Genomic DNA, 27,808 nt, shown 5'->3' with positions numbered 1-27,808 from the left:
ACCAAACCGTAGCCAGAAATGTTCAGATGCTTAAAGTTGAAAGTTTTTATGAAGCCCATCACTCTGTCTTTTGAAAAAAAAAAAACCTTTGAACCTAAATAATCTCCTCTCTATTTTCCCTCAATCTACAGAAAAACAGATAATTTGTAAACACTTGATCCAGTTGGTAGGGGAGTGTGGGGTTGGCTGGTACACTTTTCGCTCTCTTACATGTTTTTCTGGCATTATTTATATTAGAATAATTGAATCGACAGTAAATAGAAGTTTAATGTTTCAGCTACTAATTACACAAATGTTTTCCATGACTAAGTGATTTGTAATTAAAGCATTTTTTGGTTGTTTTTCCTTTTTTTGGCCATTTTATGGTTGGTTGGCACAATGTTAAAAATGCAAAAAAAAAAAAAAAACTGCATGGAGGGGAATTCATGGTAAACATTCAGAGGGTCCCGTGTTACGAGTTTGACAGGTACATCACAAGACTTTATGTGTGAGTGTCAGGTGTAATGACAACAAAGCGTTAGTTATCTGGGCTGTATGCAAAACGTTTCCTCATTCCTGGTTTGTCACAATCTCGCCAAACTTGCCACCTCCCCCAGATAAAACCTCCACATCAAGTTTGTTTGTCAAAGTCATGAATAGATTTGTGCGCTGCCGCAGATATGAACCTGCAAAATAATATAGTTATAACGAATCTACAGTACACAAGAAATACAGTGTGTAAAACCAGACGATCTGTTCTGTATCTGTTCCCAAAGTTTGTCTTGAATTGAAAAAACGGTCTGCAGACTGATTTGGGTCAAGAGGAGCTGGTCTCTTTATGTTCTTCAAAATTGCTGAAGAACCTGCCCACCTGAATGTGTAACAGGTGCGTCAGAGGACGGAGCAAAGAGACAGAGACACACATGCTGTCCCTCTTACTGTTGACATTTATTGAGTGAAAAAAAAGGTTTCAGTCAACAGCAGTAAGTGGGACAGTGTGCAGGAGCCTCTCGCTTTAAGTTCTTCAAAATTAATCCGAGGGAGTCGAAGGAAGTCGTACCAGGTGGAAGCTGCTGCTGTCCATCCAGGACACTCTTATACAGAAGAAAACATGCTTTTAACCAGCAAAGGTGTCAAAGAAGTATCTCTCTGGTGTTTTCATGTCCTAAAAATGTTTGAGATCCTGGTCATTATTGTCCATAATGTGTTTGGAAGCAAGGACATGAGAAAACCATAAAGATATTGAAACACAGATATCATGTTCGTATTTATATGATGCCTACAGTTTGGACATTTTTTTAAAGGTTATCCATCTCTGTATTCAGACATAAATTATCCCGAAAAAACAAACACAGACGTCTGACTGTGGGTTTAGTAAAATTTAATTTATCTACAATTATAACTCCATTCAGGCATACAGACTGATAGATTCTTTATTCATTTCAACTTGGTTCATAAACTGATAAGTTACACAATATCATACAGAAGCTGGATGCCAGTACTGGACAAAAAGTTGCAAAAATATCTTTTTTGTCTTTACATGTTTTCTGTCAGTGTTTTGCAGCATATTGTAGAGCGGTTAGATTGTGTCGTCAAAGTGAAATGGAACAACCGAGTGTTGAAATACACACTGAACTCAAACTGATGGGGGGGTGACCATAAATTCGGGGCGCAGCACAGACACACGTTGCAGATGATGCTAATGGTTGTCATGTTTATGATCAAATGAGAATTGTAACAAATCTGTTTAGAGTTGCGTTTTTTGCTACATTTTAAATCCTCCACTCTAAGATTTCCGGGTGACTTATGTGCAAACATTAATCTAGCGTTTTTTTTCTTGTGATTATAAACTATATGACAACACATTACGATAAACACAAGACTGGAAAAATCCATCGCCAGCTGGCAGTAAAAGTAGCAGAGATGAATGCACTGACATGTTCAAATATTTTCGCCGTCACTGAAAACTGAATCCTTGGAAAAAAATGTCCAAACAACTAACGTGAACATGGGACGTGACGAGGAGGTAAAGAAAAATGAAGATAGCATGGCAGCTGGAGAGAGAAACTGCACCGGTACATCACTCCTATTCTTCAGTTTCTCAGGTGTGTTTCTGCAAAGTTTTTTTCTTGCCTGTTGGCAGACAAATATTCCCATCTCTCCTTTTCTTTCAGTGTTTTTTCCTCTAGTCCTCATCTTCATCTTCCTCGTAATCATCGTCCGTTTGGTCCCTGGCGTCCAGATCGTCTTCATCGTCCACCTGTAAGGAAAGCGTCACAGTCTAACTAAAAGCAAACACAAAACGCAGCTGAGTGATCGGGACACAAAGCAACATCTTTGAGGTCATAAAGCTTACTACTCACCACACGCCTGCTACCAAAAACTACAACCACAGGTAACGGGTTCAACTGGGAGCAGACCTTTGGGTTTTTAACAGTTTTGAAGTCTAGTTTTTGTCTTGATGGTCAGATAAAATGAATTGCAGAGGACAATATTATGGACATCAGGTAGACTAAAGCTGGACATACACTGTAGTTAGGACTGTCACAATAATTAATTTTATATATACTATATACTTTCACAGGCATTACAGTTGTGTTAATTCTTATTTTATATTCCAGTGTCTGAATATTCTCATTTCGTCCGTTTTTATGAAAATTAACTTTAGTCTTTCTTATTTGAAAAGTGCTAATGAATAAAAGTATTTGTATAACGGCACGTAAAAATTGAACTAGAATTCTTTTTTTCTGTTAGCTTTTGAACCCACACTTTCACAATAATCATTACATGTGTTCCCATATTTTAAGATTTTTTTTTTGGTGTTTTTGCCTTTAATTGATAGGACAGCACAAGTGTGAAAGGGGGAAAGAGAGGGGGGGTGACATTCAGCAAAGCCTGCCTCATGGGGCGCTCGCTCTTCACTGAACCACCAGGCGCCCCACATGTTCCCATATTTCATTAAACAGAACTAAATAAAGAGAACATGTCCCTTATTAAAGCCGTGATGAATGTCATTTTAAATGTTATTTCATATTTTTCTACTCTGATATTTTACGGACGTGTCTATGAAAGCTCCTTTCTCAACAAGTTCCTGTGAGTGAGAACCAGAGTTAAAATTCCTGATGAATTGTGTAAAAAATATAATACTGATTGTCTACCGTCTCTCCGAGGTCTTTGAGTCTCTGTTTGAGGCTGTGGATCTTCTGGTCCTGGTCTGCGAGCAGCATCAGCAGGTCGTCCTGCTCCTTCTTGGACTCTTGCACCTCCGTCTGCAGTTTTGCTTTCTCTGTCTGCAAGATGGCCACCGTGCTGGTGGCTGAGGCCAGCTGCTGCTCCAGCTCCACCCGACTCTCCGACAAGCTCTTAGCCTCCTCCTGAAACCGACGAAGAAGAGGGAGAGGACAGAGGAGAAAAGGGTGTAGATGTTGAATAGAATGACCCAAAAATACAAATAATGGGAACTCGGGAGAAAACCCCAAATAAGTGATAAATATAATAAATAATTTCAGAGTGCTCAGAGCCAACGGTTTTTCTCCACACCTTGAGTTTCTCTGTCTCAGTCGTCTGTGCTGCGAGTCTGCTCTCTACTTCTGCAATCTTGGCAGCGTCTGATGAGCCGTCATTGCTCGAGAATGCATCTGAGGACTGAGAGAAACCGGTGGGAGGGTGATTTCATTAGTAACTGTCAAGAATAATGTGATATATTTAGCATAAAATATCACATCTGCGAGATATTTACCCCAGCTTCAGCTCTTCTGAGCAGCTCTTGTCTCTCTGTCTTCATCTGGTTGATTTCTGCCGACTGTGACTGAACCTGACTCCTCAGAGCCTCCAGCTCCTAAAACAGACAAGAGTCAAACGATACATGCAAAGCTACATATATAGATAGACATTTAATTTCCTTATCAATATGAACAATATAAAAAATATGTAAGCTTGACATTTCAGGGTGAAGTTTGGAGATATTTTAAATGGGTTTGGGACTGAGTGACAGAATGTGGGGATGTTAAAAGTTATTAAGAGGCAGAAGAATTTTGTCAGTTTTTGTCTTTTCATCTGATTTGTCCACAAAGACAGACATATGGAATAATGCCAGCCTCATTCTGTGCACATAGCATCAGTTTCATGCTAATTATAAACAAAACAGGAGTTTCGATCAAACTGGTGAAAGGGGAAGTGTATTTGTGAAGACTCCCACCTTGAGCAGTTCTGTGTTGTCTGATCCTGCTGCTGAACCCTCTGCTGTCTCTGACCGCTGCAGTTACACACAAAGAAAACAAAAGACATCAGTGAGGCATTATAATGTCATTTTCACCGTGGCAGGATCAAAGTTAAAATCTCCAATTTTAGGATAATACTCAGAATACAGCTGCAACAAATGACACTGTCATTGTCAACTCATTTGCTGATAATTTTCTTATTCTTTGTCTACAATGTAAGAAATTTGTGAAAAATGTCCAGTTTTCCCAGAGCCAGTTTTGTCAGACAAACAGTCAAAATCAAAAATGTGTTCATTTTACTATCATAAAAGAAAAACTAAAAAAACAGGCATGTCATCACATTGGAGAATTTAACTTAAAAGTGTTTGGAGTTTTTGCTTGAAAAATAGCTTTAATATCAAGTAGATCATCAAGATAGCATCTGATTAACTTTCTGTAAATGGGCTATTACATTAATAAACCAACTGTTGCAGCTCAAAGAGTCCGTGCACATGACATGATTTTTGCACTCTGAAATCCATCGTTTTCAATACAGATGCTCCGTTGAGGCATGCATGCATTCCCAAGTGCCTCTTTCTCAGTGCACGAAGGCTGCACCCAGAAACAAACAAAGTCCAACTTTTGGAACGCAGCAACATGCTCTGCATGCCATCTGACAAAGATCAACCAATCACAGCCAGCGAACATCTTCCTTTTCTTCTGTAAATATCAGCCTGTGGTTAATATGGAGGAGAAGTTGATAAAGATGAGGTCCTTACTCAGGATTTCTGGTAAACAGGTTATGACAATGTGCTGATAATGGCCACTTAGCAACTTCAGACACAACCTGCCTCCACAGCCTTGATTGTTGGCGTAGAGTACGTACAACATAACCCAGTGCCTGTCCTCACGATTTTCAGGTGGTAAAAAAACGCAGCACGTGACCCACAAATTCCTATTCCCTGAGTGCTTCTCAAAAACACAGTTGCTCAAACAGAGTTTGAAGTTCTTTTGTAAGAATTTATTTGTTGCTTTAAGTCATTTTGCTTTTCTCGAAAACCATAGTTGATGACTGTTATTGTCATGTTGTCTGTCTGTTACCACGACAGTGAAGGTGCGGTCTGTAGTTTAGTGTGTGTCATCTATTATTCAAAGTCTGTCTGCTGTTTGTATGTTATGTTTGGATCCACCAGAGAAAACAAAACACAGTTTGTGTGATAATATCAACGGTTTTTGGATGACTTGGAGGGCAGTTTGTCTATTCAATCACGTTCTGCTGGTTGAACAGTGACCATGTCGCTGTGTGGGGAACGCCCCCCAGTGTGTCACTGTGTTGTGTGTCTGGCAGGGCGCGTTTTGCCTCAACAGCTCATCCACCTCCACCTGAAGTTTACACAAACAAACACTGTACGTAGACATTTACTAACCAGGGTGTTGATGAGAGCGTCTTTGTCACCGAGTTGTGTCTGAAGGAGTGTGTGCTGCTTGCGGAGCTCCTCCACCTCCTCTCTGAGCTGTGTGAGCTCCTCCGTCTGCAGCCCGTTCACCTGAGAGATGTCTCCCTGGCTGTTCGACTGACTCTGGTTCTCCTTACCTGAAAAACACACACACACCATGTTTATGATACAAATTTTTGTAAGATACTCACACAATAACACCAATTACTGTAAATAAGTAACATAACCCAAGTGATACTGGATTTTTTGAGCCAATAGTTTTATAATCAGGACTTTAATTTTTTTTTTTTATGACATAAAACCTTATTTTTCAGCCTGGAAGTTTGGCTCTTGTACAGAAAATGATCACACTAAGCAAAGAGTTCACATTCAGTTACTCTTTTTGAGAGTCCGTGTGGAGGCACGTCTGCTGCCGTCGTAAAACCGTATCTTGCGATGTCACTGCATATCACTGTGGCCCCATATCTCAGCAAGAAGCAGTAAAACTTTATCATCAACTGGGACGGCAGTTCATTCAACTGACAAAACAGACACAGAGCATTTCTTTCTTTTGCTGTTAACAAATGAGGTGAACCCACCTAATTTTAGCTTGAGGATGTTGTACTGATCCTTGTGCTGCTGGATCTGGGAGAGCTGCTGGGTGAGCGTATTCTGCATCTGCTCGTTCTGAGACGTCATGGACGCTACCTGCTCCTTCAGCTCCTGGATCTGAGCATCCTGAGGATCGTACAATCAAAATAAACACGTCAACAGTCAAACACACAGATATGACACACAGAACCACACATAAAATTAGTCTGCTGTTTACCTGCTCTCTGATCAGCTCTTTATACTGAGTTACAATGTTGTCATGTTGTTCTAACGTCTTCTTCACCTCCTCTTCCTTCTTTTCCTCCTCACTGGATTTATGAACCGCTTTGGTGATCACACCTGTTCAGAAATAATCGTAAAAACTCTGTGAAACTTTGCAACTGCAATGATAAATTTGCCACTCCTGGATGTAGACAATCGTCTCTGACTGACCCTCCAGTTCTTTGACCAGCTTGGTGAACTCGTGGTCAAACAGCATCTGCTCCGGAGACGGAAAGACGGGCTGCGGCTTCTGCGCTGCCCGTGAGTACAGTTCATGTTTGGTGATAAAACCCAGTTTCTCTACAAAGTTTTCTTTTCCAATCCTCTTCTCGATGAGCTGCTTTAGCTTCTCTCTGCGGAAAACATTGACAAAGTGAGACGTCTCTTTAACCAACAAGGTCCTGAATGAGTATCTGGATCTTTCCAGGCTTTTGAAAGCTAGTTTGGTTTTGAAATAAAACTTGTGCTAACATATTTAACAGTTCTGGAAAAGTCTGATTACTTATCCATGTACTGAATTACTTGAATGCTAATGTACTATATGTGCACCTTTAAAAACATTTACAAAGTGCTTTGACAAACAGGGCAAAGCAGAAGCAAGAAGGGTTTCTTGCAGAGGCAAAGTAACTACACGAGCCAAACGAGCCAAAATTTAAAGTGGAATTACACAAGTGAGAAACAATTATTAGACATTAGTAACAATAGCAACTCATACTAATAAGGGTAAATACAATTGAAAGAATATTAGCAGTAAACAAAGAAATAATAGTACTAATAATACAATTAAACATGATTGAGAAAGAATAAAAGAATAAATTAAAAGACAAATTGAAATAAAATCTAACATAGATAAATTAAAACAGACTGCATGACAAAGACTCATGGAAATATCACAGTGATAACAAAGCTGAGGATAAAAAATTAAAGATCAATACTTGAAGCTTTCATAAGCATTTTCATCAATTATGCATCAGCCCAACTAGAGAGGTCTTTGAGCAGAACAAAATATCAGGCTGATTTCCCCTGTAGTTTGCTAGATTACCTGCAGACAGACAGATACACACACGAACACAAGCACACATAAACACACACAAACACAACCAAACACATAATCTGCCTTATGCCTGGCGGAGACAATAACACAAAAAAACTTGATAATAAATCAATACTGGTTAAAGTATGTTTCTGGTACAACCACATTTAAATGGGGGTTTTAGACTAATAAGACTACAACAGTGCAGGTAAGTGTGTTTGCTGAGCCATTTTCAAGGTGTGTGTGTGAGCTGACACTTACTTGGTGTAGTTTTCCAGCGAGTTGTCGTTATAATAGATGCAGATGCCGAGAAGCAGCGCACACAAGCCCTGCACCAGCCTCTCATCCTCTCCCAAGTTCTCTGAGATCTGTGCTGTCAGCTGCACGAGTCGCATCCAGTCAAGGACTCATTCAACACCAGATAGTTTCTCAACTAACTTCTCAACTCAAATATGAAATTAGATATTATATCTGAGAAAGCAGAGAAGATTAAACCAAATTCCTAAACGTTATTAATGAAAAATCAACATAAAATGGTCTATCTGAAAAAAGTAAAATACTGAGTAACAGCTTAGGTAACAGTTTTTAAAGAAAGCTATGACTAAATACAGATATTCACTGTAAGGAAATTACTATTGGAATTTAAATTAGTGGATAGTTTGTGTTATTGTTTGTGTTATTGCTGCTTTAAGGATACGAAGGGAACGTTTTCCTGATTGTGCAGAAAGTGAGTGACAGCAATTGGACAGTTGCTGATCCAAGTACACAGCAGCATGAGGAGGCCCACTCTGGTCTGCACTTTACTGCCCTGTAGAGAAAAAACAAAAAAAACAAAAAAAATCTCAACATGTGATTCACGAATGACAGACAAAAAACAGCCAAGTCTTGATATGAAATATTCTAGACTATGAGGACTATGACTATTTTAGACTATGAAGATGTTCAAATATGTTAAGTTATGAACATCATTGCACAAGATCATAACCAGGATCAAACTGACAATAATTCAATTAATTAAAAAATTTGAATCCTGGTCATAGAAGTTTAAGATTACGTCCAGATTTGGACATTAGTGAAGTCATTTCTTTAAAAGAGATTTTTTTTTTTTAAATTATTGTGATTATTTAAAATTCAAAAAGAAATTTTGAAAAAGTAAAAAGGGGTGCTTATTAAATGCCAGATAAAGTGCTTAAATATGAGGTAGTGTTAATAAAGCAATAATTTTGTTGGCACAATCTTAAAAATAAGTCAAATTTTCTTTCCATTCTGACATGTTTTTGCCAATCACAAAGAAAAAAAATAAAGAAGTGGTTAAATGAACTCATCAGTGTTCAACTGGGAGCACTTCAATCACATCAACCATTAGTAGTTAATAAGATTATCACAAACAAAAAACAACAACACAGTAAAAATTAATAACAATGAGTATATTCAAACAAGGTTAGATATCCTGTATTAAGAAATCAAAGTAAAGCCTTAAAAAAAACCTCATCTTCACCTTCAGCCATTATGAACTCAACAGTTTGACTAATTTGTGGTTTGCAATTTTAATTCTGCGAGCAACTGATGACTTGCAATCCAAGTATTATGAAATCAGACCTGAAATTTTATCTAACAGCACATGCATAGCAATAACCTACTAAATGTGCTTTTTACGAACAAAAAAGGAACTTAAATAAAGAAACAGGTGGTAAAAAAAATAATCATGCATTTCCATGACAACAGCTTTGAGAAGGAGAGGTTTAAGATCTACAACAGACCTCAACCTGGATTTTATTTCCTCTTTACAAAAGCCAATAGACACACATTAATTGGAAACTTGTGCGAGGAAGTCATTGTGCAGGATTTTTTATCTCAATAAGCTGTAAATTTAAAAAAAATATATGATTTTCATGGAGTTGAAATGCATGACAATGAAACGGTGCAGAGATGAATATTATCTGCAAACTCTAAATTACTTAAAGGCTGCTAATGAGCTGGTGCATTAACACTTAATGCACATCATGCTTTAAAAAGAGCAGACCTCTTTCCCGAGCGAAATGCCAAACATTTTGTAAGTATGAAGATCTGAGCAGTGAAGATGTGGGTAAAATTAAACTTATCAGCATTACAAACTACAAAAACTTACGAAATCACCTTTTCAGATTTAGTCTCCAAATGTTACGAAATGCAAAAATGAAGAGGAAAAAAAAAGACAAGAAAATGACCACAAGTTGAATAAACATTGGCCTCTGTGGGAAAAAAATCATACAGTTTGCCTCTGTGTGTGTTTGTGTCTGTGACTGTGGTTAAAACTACAGTTTAAGAGTTAATGTCAAAGTCTCAAAAATGAAGGCACGTTCCTTCTTTCAAAACTGAAAATCACCATTATAATGAGTTGTAACATCAACCCATTAACGCTCAAAGCTAACTGACCACATTCTCGTTAGCCTGGGGGCTCATCAGGATGTGAGCACAATGTTTACAATGGTCCAGCTGGTCTCCCAGTTGAATGTGTCTGGGTTACCTCCACAAGCCACAGTGTCTAGAAGGCAACTTGTTCAGATGTCTCAACCACATTCACAGTCTCCTTTCAACACAAAGGAGCAGGAGTCTTTTTCTGGGCTGCTTCTGGACGTCCGAGTCCTCACTCTGTCCCCAGTCTCATTCTTTCCAGTCATTATTCCAGGTTAAGGATCATCTTTGGGATCAGCTCCCTCGTTACTACAACAGTCCAGTTAAAACCTGCACTCCCTCTGAAGCCACCCCAATTCTGACAGCACTCAACGTCCTGCACTCACTCAAACTATTTCCCTACTAGAAAGTGACATGAGCTCATTTTTATCATCAGGGGTAAGGGAAGGGAGCAAAGACCTCCAATTTTTGTCTACTGCCCAGCTGACAATTCACCAGACCCCTACACCAAGCACTGGCCTTTGCTCTTCCATCACATCTTTCAGCTGAACAAGACAAAATAACGTGGCTGCCTGCGAAAGAGGTCCAGTTTCCCCGATTCAGATGTGGTCACCTCACTTGAGACCACACTAGCCAAAAACAAAGATGTGTCACCCAAAAGCAAACAGGGTTCCCACACATTGTCACTGTTGACCACCTTGCTTGTTAATGGAGAAAATTAGAAAAACTTTCCATGACCTTTCAAGGACTCGAAATATTTTTTTTCTTGCCCCACTCGCCCGGCATTTATTTAACATAAAATTCAAACTTTATTCCAACATAACTTCATGACGGGTTCAAGGACTGCCGAAAATTTGAAAATCCAGCTATAATTTCTTTTCTTTTTTTTCTTTTTTTTTTTTTTTTACAGTTTCTGGCTGTGATTAATTGTGTCTTTTTTCTTGCCTTTCAAAATTTAAAAAACAATATCACTGCAAATTTTTAAGTTTTCTTCAAAAATTGTCCAAATATTTTTAAAAAAAGGAAAGAACACCAAAACCTTTAAAAGACAGCATGCCTTCCAAACTTGTTTCCTTAAACTTTTCCTCTTTTTTCCATAAAAATTGTCTTTTTTTAAGAATTAAAAAAATCCCAAACCCATTAGCATTTTTAAAAAAAAATAAATTCATTGTTAAGTTAACATTATTTAACGTATTATGTACAGCACATTTCAATGATTTTTTCAAAACTTTTAATGATTTTTACTAGTTCCATTACTTTTCCAGGCCTAGAAAATGTGATTGTGAAATTCAATAAATTTTCCCGGTTTTCCATGACCATGGGAACCCTGACAGCTAAGAGTTTTAACAGGAAGGTGCATATACAAGCATGCATTTCAGCAGAATATCAAAAACTCCCATTGCAGAGTCTTCAATAGGAAAACAATAGAAAAGTTGGCATCTCAAGAGGATGCATAAAATAGAGTTCTCTATTGTCTTCCTGCAACAACTCTAGAAAAATGTTTTATTCCTCTATAGGGTTCTTTCCATAGTGTCAGACACTTATAATAACAATCTGAGCCTGTAAGTGGCAAAAACAAGCACTTTTAGTAGATGTGCACTAATGCTGTGCGATTGCCCTGAGGATGACATTGCATCTTGTTTTGTGGCTGCCAGCTGCAGCGGTCTCACTCAATACCAGACCAGTTTCAGTAGTTGTTGTTCCCATTTGTTGCTTCAACACAAAAACATCAGAAAATAAGATTGAGCTTGAAAAATACCCAAGTTCTGCTTTGAATCTATTTTCTTACCACCTGAATCCAGAGTTGAGATTGAATAATCCTTCTAAGTACAAACTATAAAACCTCCCTGGACGAAGCATTTGTAAGCAGGTGCATGTAAGTATGAAAACCAGACAAACAAGAGTGGCGATCTCTCACTCGGACAAGAAAAAGACCCAAAAGCTGCTGCAGCACACTTCCTGAACACGCAGATAAGGGCTTGCAGCACAGCAAACACACCAAGGTCACAGCTCAAAGCAAGTGTTAGGATGACAAAACCAAAAAAACAAAAGCTGCTGTGTCCGTTTTCTCTGAACCTCTCATGTGTCCACTTCTGTACATCCCCACTCGCGAACAAAGCGAGAACAACTAGAGCTTCCAAATCTGTGGGAATGAGTGCACCCGTGTGCCACCCTGATGAGGAAGAACGGGGTCATAGACAAAAGTTAGGGATGAAAGAGGGGTAGTAAAGAGTTAAAAGGGAAGCAAGATGCCCCAACACATGGGCCAACATGACCCCTCCTACAGATGCCAAGCCAAATAACCAGCCTAGGTGCTGCCCAGACACACACAACACACACACAGATACACGTTACTTACCCGCCGGACGATCTTATCTCCCTGCAAAACCACAATAATGTGACACTGTTCTGTTCACTGTTGTTGATTTTTAACCTATATTTGCCAAAAAATCCTCCTATGAAGTCACACATGACCTGTTAGCATTTTTTAATTCCTGTGGCTAAGTGCCGCTGTTGTGGTCCTACCTGGGAGAGGATGTTGGTGCATTGCTGCAGCAGGGAGACGGGGGGCTTTCCCAGACTGGTGGCCAGTTGGACCCTCAGCAGCTGCTCCTTCTGGGTAAGGTTGTCCTGCAGGGCGTGAGCCAAGGCCACAGCAGCACACCAGTTTGAGAGAGAGTCTGCTGAGAACAGGCCTCCACACAGCAGCTGGCCCGCCGAGATGGAATTAGCTGAAGGAAAAAAAGTGAGAAAGTCAGTAAATAAAAATAAGCAAAAATCTGTGTGTGCTAATATAAACTGTGTAATTGCTGATGTACTACAATAACTATGCAGAAACACCTAAACCCGTTCAGCTCCAGGCCAGACTCCCCAAAAGACCAATTTATAAATCAAACCTAAACAAAATAACAAAATGTAGGCTCTGTCTCCTCATATACAGATTTTTTTAAAATGGATGTTTCCTCTGCTTTTTGCCCTCTTGTTCACACGCAAACACAATTTAAATGACCAAAAGTAAGCTTTTAAAGCACCGATTTGTCAAAACTGCTGTTACTTTGTATCCATATGGACGTCCAAAATTTCATTTTTTTCCTGTTTCAGGAAAAAAATGACTTTATCTCCTCAAATTGCTCAAGCCTATTGTTGTTTTGTGTATTGATCATGAGCCAGAGAGACTGACAGCAATGACTGCCGTTTGTTTACATTTTGTTAGCATTGCTTGGTCTAATAACCACTTTGTAGTTAAAACTCTGTATTGCTGCACGGCTTTATGAACTAAGGGAGTCATCTGCTGCGCCCAGGACTGCTTTAAAGGTATACTATGCAGGAATTGTTGGCTACTGTTTGTAAACTGCATCACCAGCAAAAGTAAAGTAAAAGCCACTCCCCAAATTGCCATATTTGTGGGGGATTTTTTTAGCGCTGTGTCTCTGATTTTTGTAGCTTCCTCTTGGAATTACTGGAGTACTGTTTGAACGAGCAAAACCCAGATATATCAGGACAAATTGTCTATTAACTCTTGAAAAGAACTGATAATGCCACTTATAAGTTCTCAAGTTGGTGTAACTGACCATCAATGGTGGAGGGCAGCAGCGTAGCTACGATCTCTCCCTGTCCTTTCTGGTTTTTGTACAGGAAACACTGGAAACAGTAGAGGACCGCACAGCGAAGCACAAATGGTTGTCTCTCATTCACCATGGACATGAGCAGCACCACGATGGCTGGTCTACGGACAGTAAAGAAGAGACATCAGTACCGAGTTTACTATCAGATGGATATGAGAGATTAATGGTGGCGTGTTACCTCGGAGGGTTCGAGGGAGCGTTCACAGACGCAAAGTAGTCCTGGTTGACCTGTGAGCCTCTGATAACCTCTGATACAGTGTTGATGGTCTGAAAGGAAGAGCGTTAGCTTGAATGTGGTTTGTCTCAAAAGCAGCCAGGTTGTTTTCTGGATTCAATTTTGTTTTCTGTCGTTACCTCGGTGAGGATGTCAGCCGGCACACCAGTAGCCATGAGGATGGTGCACAGCTGCTGCAGCAGACCGCACTGGTACATGGACTTCTGACAGCTGGCTGTGGCTCCAGGAGAGTTCACTGGAGACACCATGACTCGCACCAGCTGGGAACATAACATCGTATAAGATTGTAGCAAAGCATCGCTGTCAGCTATGCTTGTTTAACTCTTAATTAAATTAAAGTTCTTTTTTTTTGATATTTTGTTCGTTTGGTTTCACTACTTAGCAGCAATCATTCAATCATCTACAATTACGTATGTTTACAGGGTAAATCATTTTTCCAGCTTTTACACTCTAATAGCAAATGCAACAACAAAAAAATAAACATTTCAGAAAATGAAAATAAATAAATAAATGAACAGATATAAAAATACAGAGTTGATCTATCCAATTTAAACAGAAGAAGAGCGATTTGAGAAAATACACATTTTCCTCTTCTTCCAGATTTCTTCAAATTTAGTTTCCTTACGCCTTATTGAAAAGGTAATTCTCTCCAATAAAAATATTTCATAATCTTTATCATACAAGCTCTCTACTGATGGGGCACCAGGCTGAAGACATTTTGTTGTAATCGCTTTTCTTGCAGCTGAACTCAGTATTCCAAATTTTGTTTTTACATTTGTAGATGTTGAGGCTAAAATGCCAAACGGGAGCTCATCCCACTTAAATGAACAGCTTAACTTCAGTGTGACTGCTCTGCGTTACCTGCAGCATCAGGTGGAGATTGGTGACCTTCTGTGCAGACCAGCCGGAGTTATCATCACCGACCTCAAACCAGGGCTTCATCCTCTGAATGTAGGAGCCCTCTTTGAAGAAGTTCTGGTTGGAACTGTTGTTCTTTAGCAGGTTGAGAAGCAACAGCAAACAGTCCTCCACCACGATGCCTGCACAGCAGAGAAAAGACAGATCAGGACATCTCACAAGGAAAAGAAAATCCTGAAATTCAAGAAAATACAAGTAATGTGATTGTATATGAGTCTTTAGAGACAAATCTGTACTAAGGATCACAAACTTCTGAATATCAAAATGCCTTTACCTCCATCACTGCTGCCCTCTTCTGTGATGATATCTAGAAGACGCTCAAATGCGTTTTCAAATGCCACAATTTTCTGAATGGCAGCATTGCTTTTAGTCAGCTGCTGAAGCAACAGCAGGCCCTGTTGGAATCGAAAATAAAGGATGTCATTCATCTGACAAAAAGAGCTGTGTTAGACATTTTTAGCGGATGTTCAGACCAAAAGGGTTGCGTTGGTTGGGGCATAATGTTTAAGGTACTGGTTAAACAGGAACACGATCTAGGAAGTCAAGTTTATGTAACCGAGTTGTGAGTTTGGAGTATAGACTGTAAAAAAAGGTGGAAGACATGACGGCTCCTCAAACATGAAGCCAAAACGTTGTGATCGCTCTCTGGTGACTGGCTGCAGTACAGGTCATAAATCCCGCCCCCTCCATGTTAGCTGATGGGACATGAGCCAAAATAATACCTCAAAGAACACAAATGATTTTTTCTGGAAGATGTTTTTTGTCATTTACAGTAGTTCTTGTAAACCTGTTTTATGTCCAATTTCCCTGTTGCTGACAGGTTTGGTTTTTATGAGTTATTTAACCCTTTGAAACCTGGATCTACATAACTTTTTTTTTCCAGGTAATTTTCTTGGACTTTTTACTAATTTCAAGGTCATTTCTTTTAAGATGCTCAGTGTCTTCTTAAAATGTTTTTGAAAGAAATCAAGCCAATTTGCCCAGGTTTCAAAAAAAAAGGGGGATTTGACGTCATGATTGACAGCTGTGTGCGCCAATCCATTTGCTCGTGTTCAGTGGCAATGAATTCCACCAACATGGAGATTTCTGCAGACTGTGACTCCAAATAACGTCACCAGTGCAACACTCAGCAAGAATGTGTGCGTGTATATGATTGGCTAACACAGCTCCGTGTCAAATGACTTTATGTAGCATTGCAGCAAAATCTGAGCCAGTTTAAACTTGCTTGTCAGACATCCGTGCTGTTTGTTGCCAGAGTCCTCTGTGGCTGCTAACAGCGGCCTCAATCAAATAAGTCTGAGGGACGCTTTTTTTTTACACAAAGAGCTCTAGTCGGTCTAAATGTAGACTTTGTTTTAAAGGATTTTTTTATTGGTTTATTAAAATAAAGTAGCTTAAACATTAGAGAAAAGCACTCACATCATTACGGATTACTTCTCTGGAGTCTGCCAATAAGTCCATCAATCTGGAAACACCTGCGGATGGACACATGAATAAAAAGGTCCATTAAATAATGGTTCAGTTCAATTTAAGTCAATTTTATTTCCCAGAGGGCAATCTGAAATTGGTTAAAGTAAAAATAAAAAGGCGGGACATTTCAACAAACTGACTGATCTATTTGTATGAGTTGTAAGCTTTTCTACAGGTGACAGATGCCCTCAGTGAAGGGATACAGAATTACAGAATGCTGATATAAAACTAACAGTGAGTAAAATCCTTACATTACATCAGATGTGGGGCAGAGACACTCACCCATTGGGCTGACCAGGATGATACCCTGCACCTGAACCCCCTGGTTCTTCAGGAGTGCAGTCAACAGCTTCACTCCTGGCCAGCGCACGTGGAAATCAAACTCCTAAAAAACACATCAGTGCATATATGCGTCAGGCAGTTGTTGAGGCAAATATAATAACATGGACCACTTGAGCATAACCAGTTCAGTACCTCCAACAGAGTGAGAAGCAGAGTCACATGTTCAGGGTCCTGAATGAACTGGTCTGTGAACTGGGCACCGAGGTCATCAGCCTGTTTCTGGGCAGTCTCATCTGTGGAGGAGATTTAAAGCTAAAATAAGTCACATCTCCAATAAGTACTGCAGCAGTGTAGTGAGGGGACCAGTTGGTTTGTTCATAATAATCAGCCTGAGTTAGAAAGTAATGCTTATTCATAACCTGTGACGTCTCTAAACTCTTCCAGAGTCTTCACTGGGAGCTTGCTGTTGCTCGCTCATTTACTTGCCGGTATCACTGGTGGGTTACAGTTATTGAATGAAGACTTCACACGAAATATGTGAATCAATTTCAGAAATATGCATGTGCTCAGGATGATACTTGTGAACACGCCTTCTGGGAAAACAAAAGGGCGACACACAGATGAGGGGAAAGCTAGATTAGAGGGTGAACAGGATGAGCTCAGTAGTGTTACTGTAAAGGGGATTCTGTACATTAAAATAAACATTTTGCGTGAGATAAGCAGAGAGCTTTAGTGTGACAAGATGGTTAGCAACACCAGTTAGAGTAAGTGTGTACCCACGTAGTCATCTTACCACTAATAAAAAGGTACATGAATGGTGTCTAGCATCGCCGATGGTTTTAGACCTATTTATTCATGTTTTGACATTTTTATCTGTAAGATATCAGCTTCATCCCCAAATAGGGCTAAAACAGTAGTATGAGATTTTCATGATAACCGTTTCAGAAAGCCATGGTTTTACAGCATCAGGATTTTTGCACAATTATTATTGTTATTGTTGTTACTACTACTACTACTACTAAAAATAATAATGATAATAACAACAATAACATCAGTTACAATATGCCTTAAATTATTAAACAGAAGGGTTTTTTGTTGAACAAATGTTTTATTATAAGGGGAACTTGAAACTATTTTTTATGGATGTGTAGAAAGTCTGACAAGCAGTTGAGGAGGAAGAAAGATCCACATGCACAAGTGATATTCTTCGTCTGGTTGCATGTTTTTATATACACCGTACATGTATCACATAAATGTACACTGTATGATAACTGTCGACAACGCTATAGGATTGTAAAGTTACATTTAAAGCTACAGTGCTCAGTATATTAAGACAGTGGATCAAATGTGTAATGTCAAAGAGGTCTTTTATAGTAATGACTCTGTACAGGATTATCTGCAGACCTTTTTTGCTTCTTTCAGCTTGTTGTTTTGGTTTTCAGGCAACTGCTTTTAGTGAAAATGCTCAGATAAACCCACTGTACTGACCCTGATTAGCATTGAAAAGCAGACAGAAAAAGCTTGCAACTGACTGGAGAACATAGTGGAACATTTAGCAGCTAAAGATACAGAAGGTTGAGACCAAAAACTAAGTTTAGGGTGAATACTGGACTTAAATTTGCTTGTAAGGTATACTATGAAGGGCTTGTGAATAGTATTGGATAGACTCCAACGGAAATAATTCCTCTCAGTCATCAGTTATGACGAACGTGAAGTGTGTGTGGTTTCTGGGCTGCAGCCTTTGGGCAGTGGTGTACAGCCCCCAGCACAGGTGAGGTCGGGACTTAACAAAAATGTAGCGACCAGGTGCCAGACTGTAAGCAGCACACATCCAAGAGGAGGCTACAAAAATCACTGACACAGAGCTGAAAAAAACACAAATATAGCAAGGTGATATCTCAAGCGGACATTGCTTGTTCCAAAATAGAAGTTAAATTGGAGTCGGCTTTAACTTTCACTGGCGAGCACTCAAGGACCGGATGGAGATGCAGAGCAATACGTGCCATTAGTTAGCTTAGTTAGCTTGCTTAAGTAGTGTTTTTCCACTAAAACAACCGTAACGCTTCTATAATAGTCCAGTGGCTTGCAGTGTATTTACAAGCAGTGTAGAGAGGACGGACCAAGACTGGAGGTTGTGTTTACAGAGAGTAAGCCACAATTCCTGCACAGTATACCTTTAAAAAACAAACAAAACAGTATAATTTCACCAAAACAGTGCAAAAACAACCATGTATTAAAGTGTGAGGGAAACAAAGGAGCATTACCAGACGACAAATTAACAGCAACAGGTTCGGGGATGTGATGGGATTAGTGAAGCATTATTGTTACCACCCAAACACCCTCTAGTCACTTCTCCAGTGCCAACTGGTTTTAGTGAAGTTAGTTACATAGCAGTGCTCTAACTACAGCAAGGAAAGCTCGGCTTCAGTACTGACCAGGCATGGAAACATTCTTATGCTTCCCTGAGGCAGAGAGAGGGGTTACTGCGTCTGCGAGGGCAGGTGGGGGGGAAGAGGAAGTTTAAAGGCTCACCCAAAAGCTTGCATCCATTTCAACCACTCTGAAGAATCAGCTGACTGATTCTTGTGAAGATATGCCATGACAACAACCGAAACTTGAATTTTATCAGCTATTGTACTGCAGCAGACTATTAATGAGCTCTTTTTCTGTAACCCAACCAAAAGCAACATATGATTTGTAAGTGCTGCTGGTGGTTAGGGGAGGGGGGGTTCATGCACAGTCAAAGAGTTTTACCTTCTGATTCATCTGTAGGGTTAAAACATGGAAGAGAAAAAAAGAGATGAGAATCTTTAACTAAAGCAGTCATTATCGCTGTACAGAGGAGGGGAATGCAAATTCATTAAAGTCCAGTGGACATTAATTGAACTAATTTTTTGCATGCAAAATAAATTAATGGCTCAGTCACCGTTTACAGCAGCCATTATCTTCAAACGATTACGAATTTAAGGTAAATGTCATAATTTCCAATAATAATGGGAGGGTTTAATACCTTGTTCTTCCTCCTCATCGTTGCAGATGATGTTGTACAGTGTGTCCAAAGCATAGCCAAGGATCTCAGAATCAGACCTGTTCATGTAGTAGGAAGAAGCAGAGTGTTAACAAAACACAGGCTTTGTTGTCCTGAGTCAAATGAAACACAAAACTCTTTTTAGGACAACGTGACCAAACAACACAAATAACACATCAACATACCTGTCAGTTTGCAGAATGTTAATCAAGTGATCCATTGCCTGTGTGCCAACTTCCATGCGATATTTCTACAAAAGATAACAGGGAAGGCAAGTTTATTTGTAAAGCACCTTTCAACAACAGGGAGAGTCACAGTGTTGTATTTAAGACATGGAAGGCATTGAGACACAAGAAAGATAAAAATAAGTTATAACTGATAAAACCAAAAAATGACAGCTGCAGTGCAGATATAAATCAGGGGTTTAATAAAAAGTCCCACATTTGATTAATTAAAAAACACTGTGAAAACTGAAAAAGTGACTTAAAATAACTGTTTTTTGTGAAAGATCGTTCCAGATATGTGTTGCATAAAAAAAATAATGCTTTTGCAATTGAGATGTATTTGGTGAAGAATGCTCCTAAAACCTGAATTATAGCGGCATATTCCTCATTATAATTGAAAAATGCCATTTTTTTGAAAAAGACCTATTTCAGAATATCCAAACGGAATATGCTGTTTACACGACCTGGATCAAATTCACAACACTGTCTTACTGGAAATGAAAGCGGAATATATTACTGTGCATTCAAACAAAGTCAATGACACATTGTTCACAGGGCAAGATGTTTTTAAAAAATAAAGGAATTTCAATCCACATCTACAAAGAAAAATTAGCAATCATGAATTTGTATTGTATTTCTTATAAAGTGCAGGAAGTCAACACGTCCTCGTCTGTGTTTCTGACCGGCACTGAGACCACTGCATGTCAGTGTGCAGCCCTGTGCCTCCTAAACCCCTTATTCATGCCTGATAAACTCATTACTCATGGCTGATGTGGCAGCCAGCAACAAAACTGTTTATAAAGAGAGCTGAGAGTTGGCTTTGGAGAGGTTTATGTTGATGATTAGTTCATTTCATTCTGCAGAGTTTGACAAATGAGAGCTTTATCCATGACAGTGTGACAGAGGAGAAAACGTTCACAAAAAATATCCAAACTCTACATACATGAGGTTAATTTTGCTGACAACTACTCCTGTAAATTTAAAAAAAAGGTTTAACAAAAACCCCATCACACATTCAGGATGTAATATCTACTTGGATAAAAAAATTAAAATAATGCAGTCGGCAACAACCCTGCAATAAATCCTACCTTTAAATAGGTTATTGTGTTCAGTTTTTATTCAAACTGCTTTTTATACTGAGAGGTGTCTCTTACGTTGTGTACACGCCATTTATATTAAAGACAGTCAGACTACACACACACACACACAACACACACACACAACAACACAATTTAACAGGACCACAGACTCCGAAACAATCATAAAATTAAACCATCACCTTTTTAAAATAGTTTCAGCAAAAACTGATCATTATAACTTCCAGTCTGAGTCTGAATTAGATTTAGTTAGGTTCACCTAATAAACTGACAACAGGTTGTATTTATACTGAACCTGTTTCTAATTACTTTATTTTTCTATTTTACCTTAGAGAGGGACTTAAGAGCCCGAACAGCATCTCTGCGGTCCTCTAGGAGTGTCGAGGACGCGACCCGGTCACACAACTTCTGGATCTGTCAGAAGAGATAGTATTATTTATTTCATGGAGTACAAAATATAATCAGAAATTTAGTTGGTCTGCAGGTCATGAGGCTAACAGAAAACATTCTGGTTTTTTTTTTAAACTCTTTCCTCTAATCTTTGAATATTACTGGAAAGGAAAAAACACATTCTTTGGTTAACATGGTCACAATAAGCAAAGATATTTAACTGGTATTATATGCCACATTGTTTTAATATAAGGAGCCAAGCTCAATTTTCTCTGGCAAAAGAAAAGAGAATTTAATTGAAATAAACAATACGGTACAGTGGGACAAGAATCAATAAATAACACAGTAAATTGATAGTAAATACGATTTACCAACTCAAAAAGTGGATTAATGTTTAGTTACTTTTTAAATACTAAAAAGAAAAAAAAGACAGCACTTAAAAAGTTAACATGCTTTCTTGATGGATGTATTGTGCGTTCTGCAGGGGGGACAAGATGTCTTCCTGAACAGCCCAAACAGGAATGTCTACAGACAAAGATCTGATTATGTGGCTATAACACTCCTGCAATGGCTGAAAACCTGCAGTACACATGTGTACTCTACATGTGTCTCGTAAGTACATTAATTAAGATGTTGTTTGTTTTAGAGTGACCTCTAACTCACCCAGTAGAGCGTGCGCCGAATATACGCGGCCGGGTTCAGTTCCAACCTTTGGCCATATCAGTGCAAACTGAATATCTGTCGGTGCTTAACACAAGCAACTTGAATAGGGCTGAGACGATTACTCAGGTAAGTCGAATAATTATTGAATATTGATTTTTTTTTTTTAAGGAAAAGGCAATTAGTTGCTTGTTCACTATAAGGGACCTTAGACTGTCTTATTTTGTCCTCTGTCTATTACTATTACCCTTTAACAAAGCAAAAGTAATTTAATGAAAATATTTGCGCCCGCATATCCAATCACTCAATTAATCAAAAGAATAATTGGTAGATTACTCAATGAATAAAATAATCGATAGCTGCAAACCTGACCTCAAATGTGTTTGGACCCAGAATTGTGATGAGAAATATTTACTATTTTCTGGACTTCTAATGCCCCTTGAGAATAAAATGATTCACAATACAAATTTTTTTGCATTTCAAATGTAAATAAGTGGCCAAAGTGCATAAGAAAGCACCAAAATAGAGCTTGTTTTAGAAAGAAAAAAGTGCCAGAGGAGGATGAATATCCTCAAATTCTAGAAACGCCCCTGTGTACACCTGATCTGTGCAGGGCTTTTGCAACTGTATTTACCTCATGTATTCATTTGATCTGATATATATTATTAATGTCTGTTCCTGTGTTTTTGCAAAAGTGGCCCTTGGGCAAGGCTAGTTGAGTGTCCCTGCAATAAAGAGATAAGTCTTTAATGAAAGTAACCGTTAGATGCAGATCAACACGACAGTGCTTTGCAAGAAGAAGGCCTATAAACACTGGCAACAAGGCTAAACAATGTATGACTAATATATGACTACCATGTACATACTTAAGTATATTGTATAAAAACACAATGACGTTTGCAACGTCTGCAATGGTGCAAAGTGTGGTGCAACTGAAAAAATAATGTAACCAGTTGTTTACAATGAGATGAGGATTATTAGAGGATATTTGAAAATAAAGATAATGCAGAAAGATGTTCGTTAAGCGACTGTCAACTGATACTCCTAATCCTTATTGTCTGTTTTCTACCATTCATTTTGCCATTCATTACAGCTACACGTAGAGAAAACAGCAGATATGTCAGACAGCCTGCTGCTGACTGACAGGTAGCCTACGTTAGCTAATTAGCTTCTAACAAGCTCAATTTAAGAGGGCCCCAGCCTCTTAATATTTCATCCTGAGTGTTTTTTAAGAGAGGGGATAATTAAGCCTAAATGTATAAACACGCGGTTTATTGCTGACGTGTCTTAGTTTTTTCAGGTACACAGTGGTGGAGGTGTTAGCCTGTTAGCCGCAGCTAGCCGCAGCTAGCCGGGCTGGTTTCCTACCGTCTCCGCTCCGGACGGCTGCGGCCCGGCTGCCTGTCCACCCATCACTCCTCTGAAGAAGTTCATGTTTACAGACGGCCTATCGATGCTGTATTCAAAGCGTCTCTCCTTCCGAAAAAAACTCAGACTCCCTCGCCAGTTGTCCGCGTAATAACTTTATGAATAAAAGGAAAAAAAGACACAAACAGGTGATTTTCTGACAGATCGGCCCGGATCGACCCCGGAACACAAATGTGAGTACACTGCGCATGCGCGCAGACGTGGCGATACGTGGCTGATCAGCAGACAGCAGAGTTCACTGATTTAAAGGGCAAGAAAAAGTCATCGATAACAGTGTCAGTCACCAATACAAAGATCGATTTTACTCAGCTCATCACCGTGAAAGGGATATTAAAAGAGCAGTGATGTTAGAAATAATGCATAAAATATTGGTGTTTTATTTGCAAAATATATTTAAATACAAAAAAGAAAAGGACTCCACAAGCAGCAGAGAGGCTTCTGTCAGTGCTACTTTCGTAGGCTATACATAACATAATATAATATATTTGGTGTGATGTGATGTGATATTATATTATATTATATCATATTATATTATATATGTCTACATGTAGCAGGGAAGTAGCACCAAATTCTGGGCCCTATTCAGTTCAGTTCACTTCAATTCATTTCAATTCAATTCAGTTCAGCTCAGTTCAGTTCAATGAGTCAAGCTGACTCATGTACACTCAGTAATTATGTTAATTAAGATTCTGTTGATAAAATGATGTAAGATTATAACTAGAAAATAATAATTACAGTACATACAGAGTCTGATTCAACACCTGAGTCATAACACAAATAAAGTAGAAAAACAAATAAGGTGTCACCTCTTGTTTTAAAAAGCTTCTCAGAGGGTCTTTGGGAAACATTTTCAGAGATGGATCTGATAACGACATCAGCTCTGATTTTTCTTCTGTGCTCACTGTTACAAAACACAGGTAAGATATCATTTTTTAACACATCATTATGAACAACATGCTGTACAGGAGGTCAGAAACATTTTTATCATGAATTTCAAAAAGTCAGAGGTCATGTTTTAAGATAGGGTCTCATATGTTGAACAGTTTGTAAAGCCATTCAGAGCAAATTTGTGTTTTTTGGCTCTATAAATAAAATATACTTTAAGGAACTTGTAGGGAAACAGAGTATCTGAAAAAATCTATTTAAAAAATCTATCTATAAGATTATGTAAACGAGCATGAACCGAAGTTAAAAGTTAAAGCTAGTATTTATTAAAAATTTAACAGTTAAAAACTAAGCTAATCTGCCTCATTGGTACCGTTTTTGTCTGGCAGAGCAACACCAGCTTAAAAGTAATTTAAATTCACAAGTATAAAAACAAACACAGATATTAATGTGAAATCATCAAAACTGTTCTAACTTGACAAAACATTGCATGTAATCTGTAAAAACCGTATAGCTCACATTAAAAAGGTAATTGAAAATGTTTTTTATGGCCTTTAAGTGGATAAAAATGTTTATAAAACTTAAATAGAATATCAATGGGATACATACTGTCAGAAAAATATCCTGCCAAAAATCAAAAATTAAGAAGACAGTTTTTTCTTTTCTTTTTGTGGTTAGCTTTGTTGTGTTAGATTTAAAAAAAAGTAAAAATTAAAATTTGTAAAAGCTGTTTCAGTGCCCTCTCTACTTATTGTCTGGAATATAATTCTGGTGGATGTTGTCTAAATATTTTTTCGCCCAGTGCCATTTTAAGCTTTTATTTTCAGCTTAATATTTAGTTAACACAATTAATGAGATTTTAAAACATCCAAATAATGTGATTTATTCATTTAAAGATATTTGGAGTTTAAATTTCTGTCATGACAACATTTCCTATCGGAATAATTTGACTCTTGACCTCAGTATTTCTAAATCCTGGTTTAATTAGTTTTTTTCTCCAAGGAGCTCTTCCTGTTAGGCGTGACCTTGCAAACCATCAACAAGACGCTTCAGGAAATGGCAAACAAGGTATAAATTAATTTCTCATCTTGGTTGAACTTTAATGCCCAGTGAAATCATTTTCTTATTGTTTCTTCTTTCCTTTGTAACAGAAACGGTTGCTGCTAAGACAAGAAATGAAAACTCTCCCTGTCAGATTGTTCCCGTCTCTGATGACCCTCTGAACATCACTCCTCCTCCTCCTCCTCCTCCTCCTCCTCCACCTCCTCCACCTCCGATCTCTGTCAATAAACCAGAACAGAAACACCCTCCTCCTTCTACCGTCCTCCATCAGCCGATCATCCCTTATTACGTTCTCCAGTCAGGAGGGTCAGGAGGGCCTTATGTTCATGGAAAAGGTGTCGGTCAGCTTCTTCCACACTCTGGTTTCCTCCCAGCTCCTCCGTGGTTCTTGAATCTTCTGAGAGGCAAACGGCTCCCAGTGGGCCCTCAAAGCAGTCCAACAGGAAATCACAGAGGTCCCCTTCAGGCTCAGAGGTTTGATTCTGCATCAAGTGACACATCGTCTGAAGAGGACAGCGACTGAGGAGATGCTGCAGGATGAGAATGATTAACCATTTGAAACCTGTACAAATTAGATGTTTTCTTTCAAAAGCATGGAAAGAAGCCAATGAACAACTTAATGAGAAATAGCAAAAAAGGGCAAGAAATTAGTAAAAGAAAATTACCTGGAAATAAAGAGAAAAAAAGAGATATAACAAAACATAAAACAAACAAGAAAGTGACCAGAAAGAACTAAAAAAGACAAACAAGGAATAAAAATGTGTTTTCTGTAACATATTTCTAAATGTGTTGCACCACCACGATAATTTTCAGGTCATTTTCTTCTCACCTTTTACTCTTTTTTTTTTGCCGTTTGTTGACGTTTCTCACCAAATTGGTTATTGCCTTTGTTTCCCATGTTTTCAAAAGAAATCAAAGCAGGTTTCAGAAGTTTAAATGCTTGTGAATGGTATCTGAATGCAGCACAAGATGTTGATTGAAGTGTTAAAGGGTTAAATAATTTGAACATGCAAATTCTAAATGAATAATTGTATTAACAAGTTACACAAATGCATGCAGTTGTTCATTTTCAGAGTGTAAGGGTGCCCTGATGAGTTCAGTGTTACTCACCAAAACAAACTGTCTAACCAGTATGTTTTGTATTTCCTTCATAAACTATTCACAAAGCGGATTTTCTACATTTTTCTCCCATCTGTGTTTGCTAGCTTGCTGTCTTCTTCTTCATTTCCTTTGTAGACTCATTAGCATGTTTTTTTAAAACATTACAATCACCTGTAGATCAGTGAAATAATGTGCACCACTGGCTGGAGTCTGTAAATGTATATTGTATTGCAAACAAAACGGGGACCTACAAATAAAAACATTTCTTAAGAGTCATAAAAAATGTATTAGAGAACTGAGAAGGCGTTCCATTCAGCATTAAACCCAGTCACCAGAAAAAATGTTGTTACTGCAGTGAGGTCTCAGTACAAAACAACCACATGTTGTGGCACTATCCCTGCTGGAAAAACAACATTTCCCTGAAAAACTCCCTTTTTTGGGGGCAAAAAACTGCTGAACAAACAGCAATAATTTGATAAAATCAGCTGGTTTTGTTGTTTGTTGGTCTAGCAGACGTCTCGCCAAGGTGTCACACCATCCACCATCCTTTCCAACTCCAAGTGACAAAGTCAGCTCATACATCACTTTGGAAACACTGATATATGTATGAAACATGCAAATGTAACTTATACATGCAAAAATGTACAATGACAACATTTTCTTCTGGCAGCTGGGCTGCATTTTGCACTTCCCATGAGTGCAAGGGGACTTGGGAAAACATCATTTTTAAAAGAATTTCATCTTTAAAGAATTGTATCCGAACTTTTAGACATTGGTATGGGTCAAGCTACGAAAGCACTGCATCTTACACTTTTAGATAAATAAAATATCATTATAAATTGCAATTTTAAATTAATTTGTAATTCATTATTATTAATATTACAAATCCACCTGTAACCCTTCCTTCCTGGTAAACACCGACATATTTCACCCTCACAGTTTGTAACACAGGCTCTGTGTTTAAGTTTACGTTGACCAGGACTAACAATAAGTAAAGTAACCTTTATGTGTAAGTCTGTGAAGAGACGCAGAATTACAATTAACGCCACGCTGTTGTAAGCCTCCACACACCAGTCAAGCTGTGAAAACATGGACGCTTCACACACGTCTTCCCGCCAGCAGCAGAGAATAAAATCACAATTTTAAGGAGGGCACCAAAGGTTCTTAAGTTTTGGCCAAAAACATGCTGTATGAGGTCACCGTGGCCTTTGACCTTCATCCACCAGATTCTAATCAGTGGACGTTTGAGACAAATCTTTAGGAAACTACCTCAAGCCCATCTTCAGGTATCGTGTTCACAAAAGTGAGACAGATAAAAAGGTCACACAGACCTTTACCTTTGAACACCAAATTCTGATCAGCTCATCGTTGAGTCCAAGTGAATGTTTGTATCAAGTTTGAAGAAATTCCCTCCAGGCGTTCTTGAAACATCGCTTTCATGAGAATGTGCCGACAAGATAACCCAAAAAACACAATGCCTCTGGCCTC

The 27,808-nt window shown here is 38.5% G+C and overlaps 2 protein-coding genes across 7 annotated transcripts; one reads left to right on the top strand and one right to left on the bottom strand.

The window, feature by feature from the left end:
- Positions 1–1,343: 1,343 nt before the first annotated feature.
- uso1 (USO1 vesicle transport factor) lies at positions 1,344–23,473 on the bottom strand. 6 transcript variants are annotated; one of them, XM_042484789.2, is made up of 27 exons: positions 23,213–23,473; positions 21,122–21,208; positions 19,659–19,723; positions 19,456–19,532; positions 19,200–19,211; positions 18,881–18,934; positions 16,638–16,738; positions 16,446–16,548; positions 16,113–16,168; positions 14,968–15,088; positions 14,637–14,815; positions 13,895–14,035; positions 13,719–13,807; positions 13,487–13,641; positions 12,441–12,646; positions 12,274–12,294; positions 8,218–8,328; positions 7,782–7,900; positions 6,659–6,840; positions 6,444–6,565; positions 6,214–6,352; positions 5,606–5,772; positions 4,178–4,234; positions 3,719–3,817; positions 3,520–3,624; positions 3,138–3,353; positions 1,344–2,239 (listed from the first exon to the last, which is right to left on the bottom strand). In XM_042484789.2, exons 1-27 carry the CDS (start codon positions 23,276–23,278, stop codon positions 2,165–2,167), a joined length of 2,925 nt encoding a protein of 974 aa, XP_042340723.1. In that variant the 5' UTR covers positions 23,279–23,473; the 3' UTR covers positions 1,344–2,164. The 6 variants fall into 6 exon arrangements, with proteins under 6 accessions (XP_042340723.1, XP_087932058.1, XP_042340724.1 ...); XM_088075932.1 differs by lacking the exon at positions 19,200–19,211; XM_042484790.2 differs by lacking the exon at positions 12,274–12,294 and having other exon boundaries at positions 23,213–23,472.
- Positions 23,474–23,868: 395 nt separating this feature from the next.
- On the top strand, positions 23,869–27,165 carry LOC148189996 (uncharacterized). Its single transcript, XM_088075276.1, has 3 exons — positions 23,869–24,189; positions 25,160–25,225; positions 25,309–27,165. Exons 1-3 carry the CDS (start codon positions 24,129–24,131, stop codon positions 25,740–25,742), a joined length of 561 nt encoding a protein of 186 aa, XP_087931402.1. The 5' UTR covers positions 23,869–24,128; the 3' UTR covers positions 25,743–27,165.
- Positions 27,166–27,808: the final 643 nt, after the last annotated feature.

Source organism: Plectropomus leopardus, chromosome 3 (assembly GCF_026936395.1).
Source record: "Plectropomus leopardus strain MGB_pleo_1.0 chromosome 3, ASM2693639v1, whole genome shotgun sequence".
Classification (NCBI taxonomy): Eukaryota; Metazoa; Chordata; class Actinopteri; order Perciformes; family Serranidae; genus Plectropomus; species Plectropomus leopardus.
This window is presented reverse-complemented; position numbering and strand designations above follow the sequence as displayed.